General features: G+C 38.6%; 1 protein-coding gene and 2 pseudogenes across 1 annotated transcript; 2 read left to right on the top strand and 1 right to left on the bottom strand.

Moving 5' to 3' along the window:
• The first annotated feature begins 863 nt into the window (after positions 1–863).
• On the top strand, positions 864–4,401 carry LOC148729993 (uncharacterized). Its single transcript, XM_088759655.1, has 3 exons — positions 864–3,479; positions 3,689–3,816; positions 4,267–4,401. Exons 1-3 carry the CDS (start codon positions 3,212–3,214, stop codon positions 4,384–4,386), a joined length of 516 nt encoding a protein of 171 aa, XP_088615781.1. The 5' UTR covers positions 864–3,211; the 3' UTR covers positions 4,387–4,401.
• A 2,299-nt stretch (positions 4,402–6,700) lies between these two features.
• Positions 6,701–8,711, top strand: LOC148729992 (uncharacterized; annotated as a pseudogene).
• A 185-nt stretch (positions 8,712–8,896) lies between these two features.
• On the bottom strand, positions 8,897–10,197 carry LOC148729991 (uncharacterized; annotated as a pseudogene).
• Positions 10,198–13,611: the final 3,414 nt, after the last annotated feature.

Here is a 13,611-nt window from a genome sequence, read left to right as displayed (position 1 = left end):
CAAATATCACTCGCACATGCAACAGGCATATTGCCGGTAACAGAGGTTACCGAAGTCTCATCAGGCCTAAAGTTATTATTACTGATATCAGAACTAGCCAAGTTTGATGTTGATTTTATTTTTGCTACTTTTGACGAGGTATTAAGATGGTGGTCAGTGGCTGTGAGGAAGTCTTTTTCATTCAATTCGTCTCACATAGTGCTTGAACATTTAAGGATGCCTCATCGTAGGATAAAACTCCCTGTGGCTTTCTTCCGTGATCTTTAACGGTTGATCTTTTTCGGTTGGCTGCAGAGGCGTTTGCGTAGCTTATAGCTCTCTATGTCCAAGATCTGAGCAGGGAGCAATAATGATGTCATCTGAATCAGGAAAAGAAGTATTTAACACTGTGTTTGCACTCCCCGTCACTCTTAAGTCGGCACAATTACCAGGTCCTGGATCCTGTAACACAGCCATGTTATCAGACCTTAAATTGTTCAATAAACCATGGACGTGAGTTACCTTCTGATCGCCATTCTCAGATGTACCTCTATCCAGTTTCAAAGGCGAACAACGGCTACATGGACCACAAGACAATAATGGTTCGACATCATCATCAGTATTTTTCTCCTCTCCCTTAGATTTCTAAATCAGCTTTTTTAGCAGCTGTCTCTTGTTGCTACTCTTCACTGTTTGATGACGCTTTGGAGGGGCTTGGTACAGAGCACTTAGCCAAAGACAAGGCTGAATCCAGGGAGAGAGTCCTCGCAGGTCCAGCACTGGTATCATCAGTTGCATAAAATATGCGGGGTTTGTGCTGAGTTCCGCTTTCGATGTAAAGGAGGTAAGTTTTGAGCTGCGAACAATGGGAAGAAGCAGTGTGAAACTCTAGTTGAAGCGATGCTGAGCATGTTAAATGGTAAGCCTTTCATTAATCACACTCGCTTTCTATATTAAGAATAAACCTGGCGTTTGTTTCAAAGCATTTCCTAATAATAATAGTAATAATAATAATAATAATAATAATAATACTTTATTATTTATATTGCGCATAAATCTAAATTCATATAATCTAATGCGCATTACAAATGTATTTAAAAAAATATTAAATATATATACATAATGTGCATGTAAGATTATAATAAGTATTAACTATATGAAGAAAATTAAATATTTAACAATTATTCCACGAGCACGCGTTGAATATGAGATGATAGATAGCCAACGAGGCGAGTAGCGCCGAGTAGGCTATAATCATCTCATATTCAACAAGCGCGAGCGGAATAATTGTTTTATTAAAAACGTTAAATTAAATTATTAAATTTTATTTAATATTTTACTCCCTTTTAATTTTAAACTGACGCGTATGCTTACCATATTTGTAGATTATGGTATATTGGCTCATATACCATAATGGCTAAGCCAATAAAAAGTCTTGATACGTATGATGCACGATCCTCGCAGTAGAGAGCGCTACTTATGCAATAGCGAAAATCAGACCTGAAAAACTCAGGCCTGTACGGGATTCGAACCACTGACCTCTGCGATACTAGTGCAGCGCTCTTCCATTTGAGCTAACAAGCCAACTGGGAGCAGGCCGTTAAGTTGATTGGTAATAAACCCGTGATAATAAATCACGTATCTAATACCGCAGTTCAAAATATATGAACTTGATATATTCATTGTATCACAAAAAGTCTTGAATTGCATTATCCAATGATCCAGTTTTTAATAAAACCCTATATAAAACTATTTACAAATAAGTACATAAAATAAAATAAAATCTAATAAGAAGCTAATCTAAAAAACGTAAGTTTTTAAGGAGCTCTTGAATTTTGACAGGTTCCTCTCGTTACGAAGCTCCAGAGGGAGGCTGTTCCAGAGTCTTGGTGATGCAGCAGAAAATGCCCAATCACCTAATGTTTTCAAAGTTTTGTTCGGTTGTAACAACAGAAGTCCTTTATTTGATCTAAGGTTATAGCCACTATTCCTTTTAATAGTAATTAAATCTCTCAAAGAATTCGTTGGAATTATTCTTGGCATTGGTTTCCGAATATTTCAGGATGGGTTGGTAAGGTTCAGCGTGGTGAGTCAATGTTCATTCTTCCGCGAGTTTGAAGTTTCGCGTTCCTAAAGCAAAAGGTTCGCAGCAAATCATCCTTACAACAGTGCAACCGCTTAAGTGATATTAAATATTAGTTTAAAAAAAAGGACCGCTCTTTCTATTGGCTAGTTGACCTGATAACAGACACAAAATGTTGGAAGAACGAGAGGGAAGTGACCAAATTAATAACCAATGACGAGATTTATTATTTGGGTTCTCTGGTATTTTGGGTTCTCTCAGCTTCCCGCGAGACTTATTAGGCCAATAAAGCGAAAGAAAGTGCGGTCTTTTGTTTTTCTAAAATTGTTAGGGTGTATTCGCTCCCTAAATGATTCACTTTTTTCTTGTCTTAGCTCGCATAATTTTTTTATTAGACAGGCTTTGTAAGCCAAACTGCAGGCATATTAAGGCAGAAGGTTTTTAATGTTGCTTCGTAATCATAAGGTGATAAAGCAAAAAGTGGGTCTATTTAACAATTATTTCACGAGCGCTCGTTGAATATGAGATGATAGATGGCCAACAAGGCGCGTAGCGCTGAGTTGGCTATAATCATCTCATATCCAACAAGCGCGAATGGAATAATTGTTTTATTAAAAAAAAACGCCCCCAAGATATTAGGCAAATCTTCTAGACTTTGTTTCGTAAGAAGAAACCGGATGTTGCAATGCACAGATAATAGATTATGGTGTAATGGTTCATATGCCATAATGGCTAAGCCAATAAAAAGTCTTGGCTTGCATTATCCAATGATCCAGTTTTTAATAAAATTGTTTATACAAGTTACACCGAGCAAACTACTCTGTTGTAAGCGGGTACCAAATCAGTCCAATTCACTCTAGTTCATCACGCAAAGTAATCAGAGGAGGACACAACTTTTAGTTACAAATTAATTACACCTATTTAGACCATTAATCACCCATTCTTATTTAGAATACGTATTACAGTATTCTTATGAAATTGAATTACCTACTTTAGAGCATGAAAGTAATAGAAAGGACAAATGAAGGCCATATAGCCTCACCTTTTTTCATATTTTTTTAACAAGCGGAAAACAGGAGTGAAGAGATAACAATAGAAAAAGATGGAGTGATAGACAATCTAGAGGAACACGACAAAGAAGAAAACCTGATGAATCTTGAAATCTCACCCATCCCCCCTGGGGTGGGATGGGTGGGATTTATTGGGTGGATTACTCGCATGGTTCGCAGATGTTCCGTTCTAGTCCTACCCTATCGCGGTAATGCAGTGAAAATGGTTAGAATAAAATACGAAGCACAACAAGACGACGGACAAGACAGAGAGAAAGAAAAAAGGAAACAAGCGATTAAGAAGGACGCAGAACGAGAAAAGCAGCAAGAGCTTTTGAGTAATAAGCTTGCCAAAAAGAGATCAATAGGTATACCAATATGTGAAATATGTGAAATATGTGAAATATGCGAAATATGTGAAATATGTGAGATGTGTGAAATGTGTGAAATGTGTGAAATATGTGAAATATGTGAGCGTTACCATTCTACTGGGAGATAGATGTCACAAACCTGAAAAAATAACTAGACAAACAAAACCAAAGACAAAACCACAGTGTACTCTTTCTGTTTCTACAAGGCCATTCGGTGTTATCAGAATCAGTTCCACTCTCACCTCGCCCCATGACATGCTTCGTGATGCAAGTATCCCATTCAGAAGTCCAGTTAATTTGTTTTCATTTTTTGGCGGTGAAAAATTCTGGTGTGGTAAGAGAACTCATCATTAATTTAAAACGTAGTTCGTTCCAGCAATTGATGCCCACTTGTTTTCTTCCTTTTTCGGTTAGGCTTGTAGTTTTTCCTGCATTCCCAAAGACAGAAAATAAGTCTATTATGGGTTGCTCCACAGAATTAACACGTTGCCGCTCCGTGGTCATGCTCTTAGCCTTCGGTTGAGCTTGAGAGAGAGGTATCATTGAAGTTGTGTCTTTTCGATGAAATACCAACATGGTGTCTCAGTCGGTATTTGGACCGTCTGAATGGTTCATTTTAAATGAGAGTATGAAGAAAGGAAGTGAAACTAACCCTTATGTCACCCTTTCATGAAATGTAAAGTGACTATCAGATCTGTGAGAAACAAACTGATCAGGTGAATTGTCATTTTTTAGATTTGGACCACGAAGTTAATTGAAAATATACTTGTACCTTTTTATCTAGATATGTTCATTGGCGCGGCAGTATGAGTGTGTTCATAAGAAGAAAGTAACAATTGTTCCAGTTGGGGAAGAACACCCCGCAAAAGGCGGCGCTAAGCATTTCCACAACATTTTCGTTTAGGGAGAATTAACAGCATCCTTTGAGTTATTGGAACGAGGAAACTTCCAACTATCTGAGAAAGAAACTTACGTGGTAAGTGTTTATATAAAACCGTCAAAGAGAACGACAGAAACTGACAAAATGTTCCATCTAAAACTGGCTTCTGTAGTTTGCTTTTAGATTGAATGATAATGAAATTCATCAAAATCATTATAGTGTAGTTGCTGAGACTTTTTTTTTTCCTGTTCATCATAGTAACTATTTTCCTCTCTTGGTACAGGTTCCTCTGTTTCGGATCGTGGCCTTAAATGAGAGTCGAATTCCTCACTCTTTAGCCACACTTTATTTGCGATACCATGGCGGACCCAGTGGAAATAGTCAAGGTCTCATTCAGATGACGCTCTCTTCTGGGAAGACACGTCGCAGAATGTTTATAGCAGTATGGACTCCTCTGCAGTAAATGTGGCTTTGGTTTCAGTTCTTATTTCGCAAAAAAATGACTGACCAGTTAGTTTCTTCCTGTCGGTGGTCCTCAGACGACCTTTTTCGAGAGTATCACAATTTTGTAGCGCATTGGAAGAAGAAGAAATCATTTCATTGTTAAGTGTTTCCGAGAACTGAACTTATTTATTTGTATTCTACGATGGCCCAGAAGGGTCACAGTCCAGTTTTAATTTTTGACAGTCCAGTTTTAATTTTTGACAGTCCAGTTTTATTTTTTGACAGTCCAGTTTTATTTTTTTTGACAGTCCAGTTTTATTTTTTGACAGTCCAGTTTTATTTTTTTTGACAGTCCAGTTTTATTTTTTTTGACAGTTCAGTCTTATTTTTTTTTTTTGACAGTCCAGTTTTATCTTTTTCACAGTCCAGTTTTATTTTTTTTGACAGTCCAGTTTTATTTTTTGACAGTCCAGTTTTATTTTTTGACAGTCCAGTTTTATTTTTTTTTGACAGTTCAGTTTTATTTTATTTTTTGACAGTCCAGTTTTATCTTTTTCACAGTCCAGTTTTATTTTTTTTGACAGTCCAGTTTTATTTTTTGACAGTCCAGTTTTATTTTTTTTGACAGTCCAGTTTTATTTTTTGACAGTCCAGTTTTATTTTTTTTGACAGTCCAGTTTTATTTTTTTTGACAGTTCAGTTTTATTTTTTTTTTGACAGTCCAGTTTTATCTTTTTCACAGTCCAGTTTTATTTTTTTTGACAGTCCAGTCCAGGCGCTCCAATTCTATTGAATCAGAAACGGTGTCTTCTGTGAGCCAACATAATAGCGGCCAAATTGAAGAAGGGTCGGTCTCGGCGGGATCGACACCGAATACATTTTCATCGCGAACGTTCAACCGACTATCTGGTCTTCTGAACCGAATTTGGCACGGCAGTAGAGGCAAAAGCAGTTCAAACAAGAAGCGGAAAATTGAAAAGCAGTATAGGGTACAAGTAAGATGGATGCATTATGACCAAACTAAGAAAGAGTTTGTTACTGTTCGTCAAAAGAATGGCGGTGGCAATCGCTTTATAACATATACTGATGCAGATCCACTGAAGATGGAAGAGCTTGTGGAGAGGGCGTGTGCGTTGTTTTTCCCGGTTGGAAAGAACAGTTTTGCTGGTCATATAGACGAAATGAACAAATGGATCTGTGACACAACGGGGGTGGCAATTTTCGATTTTCCTGGCAAAGGAACTGTGGAAGACTACCTGAAGAGTAATGGATTGTATCCTTCCTCCACTTACTTTTACCTACGCACCCAACCACGACATCTTATGGGTGATGAATTTGAAGACAGCAATTACGTTGAGGCGACGAACACAGACAACACGTCATTCACAAAAGTAAGTTCTGTCACAGTATCAGTAACGGCATGTACTACTAAATCTGAAGATAGGGAGGTGTGCAATGTCTGTAGCTGTTCTTTTGAGAAAGGACAAAACTGTGTCCGTTGTGAGCAGGACCTCGAGTACCAGCAAAGTCTCATGGCCGATTCAGTTGACGCTGAACAACCTGAAGAGTTTCAGCCCGATAGCATTCATGCAAATGATCAGTTGACTTCCTTTATTAGTCCAGTGTCTGTGCATGAAATGAGAGAGCTCCGTTTGGCCCGTTTTCAACGAGACACCTGTCATCCAACTGTGCAAAGTCAAGATAATCAAGATCAAAGGCTTGTTTCACCAAGTGAGGACGAAGTGTCCCCTAGCACTGTGGACGGGCCTTGTGGAGCGCTTGAAGAGGGAGGTTATGTCCAATTACCTACAGTTGGTATGGCAAGAGAATCAGCGGAATGCATAGTTTCAGAAAATGGTGAAATTGCCGGGCAGGGGCTTTCACTAACAGTTCATCGTTCATATATTTGCAAAGATATGATTGAGCATTTTAAAGATGAGAAAATGTTGCAATCTGAGTTAGTGTTTACAATTATCAATGAGAGGGGGCAAAAAGAAGAGGGTGTGGGTATTGGAGTTTCAAGAGAAGTTTTCTCTTTATTCTGGAAGGAGTTTGCAAATAGCATGACAATAGGGGAAAGAGAAAGTGGACCCTTTGTGAGGCGTGATCATTTCATTAAGGAGTGGGGAGCTATTGGTCGAATTTTGGTGAAGGGGTTTAGATCAGTTTCCTACTTCCCTGTGTTCTTATCAAAGGCTTTCATGTGCTACTGCCTGTTTGATGCAGAAGTTCCTGAAGGCATTGTTCTTGAGTCTTTCATTAAATACTTGTCTCCTGTTGAAGAAGAGCTAGTTACAAATTTTCTTGGAAAAGCTGACTTTGCAGATGAAAATGATGATTTGTTTGATTTCCTAGAGAGATTCAATTGTAGGTCACAGGTCAGTCCAGAGAATATCAAGAAAGTGCTTGTAGAGATTGCCAATCAGGAGCTGCTACAGAAGCCTCATGTCATGGTTGCCACCTGGCAGCCTATCGTCCAAGAGCTGAAACAGTATCCACAGTTTCAGACTATTGCAGGTATCCAAGGCTTTTATGATAGAATTAATCCAACAAACAAGAAAGTTCTTAATTCACTTGAAGCACAGCCAAACACTGAAGCAGAACGAGATGCGCTAAAATTTCTGCAAAGATACATACGAGGATTAGACAATGCAAAACTAGTCCAGTTTTTAAGGTTCACAACAGCTTCTGATGTCTTAATTACCAACAAGATTGAAGTCTCCTTTACCAGACTGGAAGGTGCTAGTTCCAGACATATAGCTCACACGTGTGGGCCGCTTCTGGAACTGCCTTCCACTTATTCCAATTTTGTTGAATTGAGACAGCAGTTCAATAATATTTTGGGAAAAAAGTAGCTGGGAAATGGACATTATGTGAGTTAACTCTTCAAGCCGCATTGTCATCATGCAAATTCACACTCGTGACTACATGTAGTATTAAATATTTCTTATAGTTTTACTTTGAGGAAGGGAAACGCCTCAATGAATTCATACTATCAAATTGTGAGGGGAAATTTTGTTTAGAACCTTGATTTTCTTCCTTGATTTGTACCTGGTTGTGTTAATTTTGGTTATAGTAGGAATTATTTGCCTGTTATTGACCAAATGACCTGATATTGTTGTGTTGTTTCCTCTGCAACCTTCACCCAAGGAGGGTTGCATAGCCCTGTGATGATTATGAATAACTTGGCATGTATTTATCTGCTCTTGTTGTCTTAGCTCAATTGCCTACTTTTGGTTTGGCTCTTTGTTTGTTTTTTTGCATGTTTTGTTTAAGGATTGGGAGGGAAACAATGCTAACCATGAAAAGAATGGACTGACTAAAGAATTTATTTCCCAAGTCAATCCTCTTCATTATGTCAACATTCTTTCAGTCCATACTCTAAAAAATGCAAAAGAAAACAAGCAAACAAGACAGAACAAACATTGTTCTGAAGCATTTATTTTTTCTGCATGTGACAGGTTTTCAATCTTGAGATAGATAGCACTGTTTGTAATCAAACCATATGTACTCCCTTATGTTCTTTGTGGTTCCCTTACTGTAATCATTAACACAAGAACAATGCCTCACATGTTGGGTTAAGTTTGCTCATAAATTAGGTAACTAAGAAGTATGTTATACATGTTCAGTTCACATTTGATTAACTGACCCAATTCATTTGCCTTGTCCCTTTCCAGTTTATGTGACTATCACACAATGCTTCAGTTAAAAATGATTTATTGCCTTGAAAAGGCTTAAGCAAAGCAAAGCTTGAATGTTCAGGAGAGTTAGAGAGAGAAAACGTGAGGGCAGATGGCTTGGTGCCAGTTCTTTAGGATTTTGGTTATTAAGTTGTCAGTATGCGCTTGGACAGAATATTCCAAGATGTGTATGCTATTATTAAAGGATATTGAGATTTTCCAGTGTTTGCGTTTTGTTTTATTTTCATATCATAAGCATTCTGTTTTTACAGAAATAAGTGCAACAATAATATAACTCTTGGCACAAGAGCAGGCCATGAAGATGTTTTTGAGATAGATTTGCAGAGGAGAGATAATAGATACTTAAAAGTACCTCTCCTCTGTACGTCTATCCAATTACGTCGGGTCAGTTGAACCAAGTAAGTCTGGAAACCTAGCACTGCATCAGAAAAGCTCATTTATTACGTTAACCTGTCAATCTCTTGAATTAGTCGCAGATAGAGATCAAGTCCTTCGTTAACATCTTGTGGTAAGCTCAGTCCAAGAACATTCATAACTATTAAAGCAAACTCCTCAAACTCTTCACTAAAATCAGCGGAACACATGGTTGAATTATCATTAAACTCTTCTAGTTCATGGAGATCAATGTCTTCTTTGAAGTCCTTTGTGTTATAGAGGTGGGGCAGGAAATACATGCAGTCGGGTTTTCCTCTAGGACCAGTGCTGTTACCAAATTTGCTTGATGCTATTTGATGTTGATTCCACATTTCAGCAACTTGATAAAGCTCTTGTCTGAATATGTTCATGAAGCAAAATCGAATACAATCCTGGTGAACAGGGTCAGAGCCATTAAATAGGCCCAAGTCTGACAAATCTTTGAAAAAATTTATCCACCAACCAGGGCCATCTTTTACAAGTTGGGACCAATAGGCTTCAATTCTTTGGTTTGCTGTTGATCTGCCAATGACAAAGCATCTCTCACCGGCATTATCATCATTGTGTGAAGACCTAAGGTAAGTATGGATTGCCTCAATGACACTGTTTTCAGTTCCATCATCCGATCTGATCTTTCTTGGTACGCCACCTGACTGCTTTACAGCGTCCAAATAGTGTTTTGCAATCACTTCTGGGTTTTTGTTTGTGGAGCCCACCTCCAGCCAAATAAGCCCTCTTGAAAAGCCATCGATACATCAATGCACACTGAAGCCATAGGGCTTTAATATATCGTGGCCATCGATATGCCATATGAAATTCGGTCCTTTCGAGTGGTAAGCCCTTCGACACAGCCTCTTTTTTCGTCTGCTATTCACGCCATCAGGATCGAGTTCTCTGAGACACCTCATGACGGTTGCTCTTTTAACAATAACCCCCTTCTTTCTGAGCCTGGACCACATCTTACGGTATCCCACAAAACAACCACTTTTCCCAAGTTCCTTCTCGATGGCATTCTTCAGTTGATCATCAGATATGGTGGATCTTCTCGACAGGGCTAAGGATCGAAGACGTCTTTTCAGGGTTGATAAACTGATAGCTATGTCGTGGAGTTTCAAAAATTCAAGTATTTCCAGATTGCTGTAGCCCTGTTTGAAGTACTGTGATATAAGTTCCAGCTCATTTCCGTCAGAATTATCACTGTCGCTCATGCATGGCGTATATGTTGGTAACGGCATTTTGTACTTTGTACTTTGGAATCAAAATAGCGGAAAATTAAAACTCCCGCCCTTTCAGTGTAAAGTTGATGAAGGTTCAATCGAGGGAGATCTGGTGACTACTCAAAAAAAAAAACTGGACTGTGACCCAAAAAATAAAACTGGACTGTGACCCAAAAAATAAAACTGGACTGTGACCCAAAAAATAAAACTGGACTGTCAAAAAAATAAAACTGGACTGTGACCCAAAAAATAAAACTGGACTGTCAAAAAAATAAAACTGGACTGTGACCCAAAAAATAAAACTGGACTGTCAAATATATAAAACTGGACTGTCAAAAATTAAAACGGGACTGTCTAAAAAAATAAAACTAGACTGTCAAAAAAAATAAAACTGGACTGTCAAAAAATAAAACTGGACTGTCAAAAAATAAAACTGGACTGTCAAAAAATAAGACTGGACTGTGACCCTTCTGGGCCATCGTACTTTTAACTACCTTTACAAATAAAAATTTTTCGGCCAAAGCTTTCTCTTTAATTTGAATAAAGTTTGTTTTCTTTATAACTCACTCGCTATCAAATTGTTAAGTTCAAGAAGGATTTTCCCCTATTTAAACTCGTAATTGTAGCCCTAAATCATTCGGGTTCTTCAAATTAAAGAGCAAGTTAATGATTATTACCTTTGTTATTACAAACCACGCTAAACCACTGTTGAGTTGTTTTTTTTTTTTACCACAATATCGACGTAAAAAGTTCCGAGTCAACCATGTTTGAGAGCTGATAAAGGCATTGTGTGACAAGTTGATGCGAGCAGTGTTAACTCTACTCTTATCGACGGCAAATTGGACAATCCGATAGTTACATGACTGCCAATTGTGGTCAAATGTTTGTTTTTCAATACACCTCTCAACCAAAAACACATTTAATTTGCTCTATTTTATTTTAACGCCCTCAAATGCAAAGTATTAACAATCACACGAAAGAACACAGCTGTAACCCATGAATATTACCTTGGTAATGTAATCTTACAACGCGTTCAGGAAGAAAATGATCTTGGTGTTACTAAATCTAGCACTCTTTCATGGGACTCGCACGTTATACGCATTGTACTCAAAGCCAATGGAATGCTGGGTCTTTTAAAGAGAACTTGCCCACTTATCACAGACATTAAAGTCAGGCGAACACTTTATCTACCTCTCGTGAAGTCACAGCTCTCTTATGCGACAGTGGTATGGTCTCCTGCTAGTATCAATTTGAGAACGATCTTAGAAAGAGTCCAAAAAAAGGCACCCAACTCGCTGGATATTAAGAACTAGGTTTGGCGAGATGTCCTATAAACAACGACTGCTGACTCTTCGCTTACTACCATTAACTTATGACAGGGAACTCAGAGATCTTACCTTTCTCTATAAATGCATTTCTGGACATACCGACTTAAATATTGATAGGTACGTTACTTTTGTCACACATGGCCGATGTCGCTCTAAGAACCCTACTCTCGTACTAAAGCCTGCTTACTGTAAAACTGCAACTTTTCAGTCTTCCTTTTTTAATAGAATTGTTAAACCCTGGAACATTATCTGTAATCTCGCCTCTCATGACAATTTTTCGAGTCTAAGTATTTTTAAAAATTTTCTGAGCGCCACTTATTTTACTTTACTGGACACTACTCATAATATTGACATGCCCTGCACCTGGTTTCTCTCCCGTAACTGCCTTTGCCATCGCTTTTAATTTTTATCTGACTGATTTTATTTGCACTGTACTGTACACTATCTAAAGTTAATCATAGTTAAATTATTTAAATTAAATTTTATTTTATTATTGGTTATATATTTTTTCTTTTTAGATTTCGGGTTGCGCCTCGCATGGGATTTTGTTTCCGTTCGCGCAATCCCATTTGGTCCTTTTTTTTTTTACTATTTCTTTTATTTCTGTATATAACTTATGAGACCAATAAAGTTGATAAACTAAACTAAACTAAACTAAATTAAATAGATCAAGCGGAAAGGAGCGAGGGATCATTAACGTTCGGAGGAAAGCGTAACGCAGCATTCGAACAGGACCCCACACAAGAAACAGCCATGGGTGGACTAGGAATGCAATCACAAGGAGGTGACCTATGGAGAGATATCAGAACCAGGAATCTATGAGAGTGGCAATGTTGGTCGTCAGGCTCTATCCTAGTCTTATACGCACAGTAACATTAATGGACTGGTGGTAAATACAAGAATTCGATATCCTTATACGTAAATTACTGCGTTACTACTGCTAGCAAGGAAAGAAAGAATTACAAAGATCCAGGCCCGTTTTTTCATTAGCTTACAGAGAGATTTAGCACCGCGCAGAACTTTTGTATTCAATTATGTCTTTCTGAATTGGATTGTGTTCTCCTATATTCATGATTATGCTCTCCTGTATTGGATTATGTCCTCCTACATTGGAAGAGCCGGAGTGAGGTACAAATCGCAGCGGCTGACAGAGCTGGTTGGTGGGGTTGTGTTGAGGCCTTACGTGCCACATGGCATGAAGAAAGTAGGTGAGGGGTGAAGGACATTGCATAATGCTTTCCTGTCTTGTCTTATACTATTCTGTGTTGAATTATGGTAAAGTTAATTTGCCTACGTCATATCCTGTATGGCACTTGGACGACTGAGAATGAGTGGGGAATGGGTCTAGTGTGTCAAAATGGCGGACCACGCAGACGATGATAACAGTCCTTCGCCTATCGATCAAGGATTCGAGCTGTTGCGAGATGCGACAGATTTACTTTCCGGTGCTGCAAGCGGTAATAACCAGCCTTCTACAACTATCTCTACTTGTAATGCAAACAGGGTGGAGACAGGGGCCTATTACCCGGAGCTTTCATCTTCCATACTGACCCTCTGAGCCAACCCTGTCCCATATCTTTCTATTTTTAGAAATACCTCCCACTGCGGTTTTCGCGGATGTTTTTATTATAGCCAATCATAAGAGAGCTGTCGTCTCTATTGTGTGATGTCTCTATTGTGTCACTTGCAGGCCGCACGAAATTATTTCAATAATGGCGGAAAGCGCGGAAAGATTAAAGAACCCCCGCAGATATCTCAGTTCTAAAAATAAAAAGATACGGGAAAGGGTTGACTCAAGGGTACAACTGAGATGGAAGCTCCGGTAATGGGCTCCTGGCGGAGAGAATTACCTCAAATCTGCGCACACTTTTTTCTAGCTACAATGATGGTCATGGTAGTAGCCGTCGTCCAGCGCCATAGAGCAGAAATCAATTTTCTGCTCCTCCAAGAAAGAAAGGGAAGTATGCACCCATGCTCGGACGAGGACTTTGCTGCAAAATCCGACGAGGAGGCTATTTCATTATTTTCATCGTGTCTGAACAATCAACAAAGCTAGAAAAAAACTGATCCCACTGCTTCAAATATCTTCCTTTTTTTTTTCATGGTCCTCCTTTACGCATCGGCGTCGCTCCAATGATCACATGA

This window comes from Stylophora pistillata, chromosome 5 (assembly GCF_964205215.1).
Source record: "Stylophora pistillata chromosome 5, jaStyPist1.2, whole genome shotgun sequence".
Taxonomy (NCBI): Eukaryota; Metazoa; Cnidaria; class Anthozoa; order Scleractinia; family Pocilloporidae; genus Stylophora; species Stylophora pistillata.
The sequence above is the reverse complement of the archived record's forward strand: the minus strand, read 5'-3'. Positions and strand labels throughout refer to the sequence as shown.

What these genes read in the sequence shown, in the direction of transcription:
- LOC148729993 (XM_088759655.1), top strand. Translation starts at nt 3,212, where the DNA reads ATGAATCTTGAAATCTCACCCATCCCCCCTGGGGTGGGATGGGTGGGA. An exon ending in TGCCAAAAAGAGATCAATAG is followed by an intron (nt 3,480 to 3,688) that starts GTATACCAATAT and finishes TGTTTCTACAAG; the next exon opens with GCCATTCGGTGTTATCAGAA. An exon ending in CGGTGAAAAATTCTGGTGTG is followed by an intron (nt 3,817 to 4,266) that starts GTAAGAGAACTC and finishes CTTTTTATCTAG; the next exon opens with ATATGTTCATTGGCGCGGCA.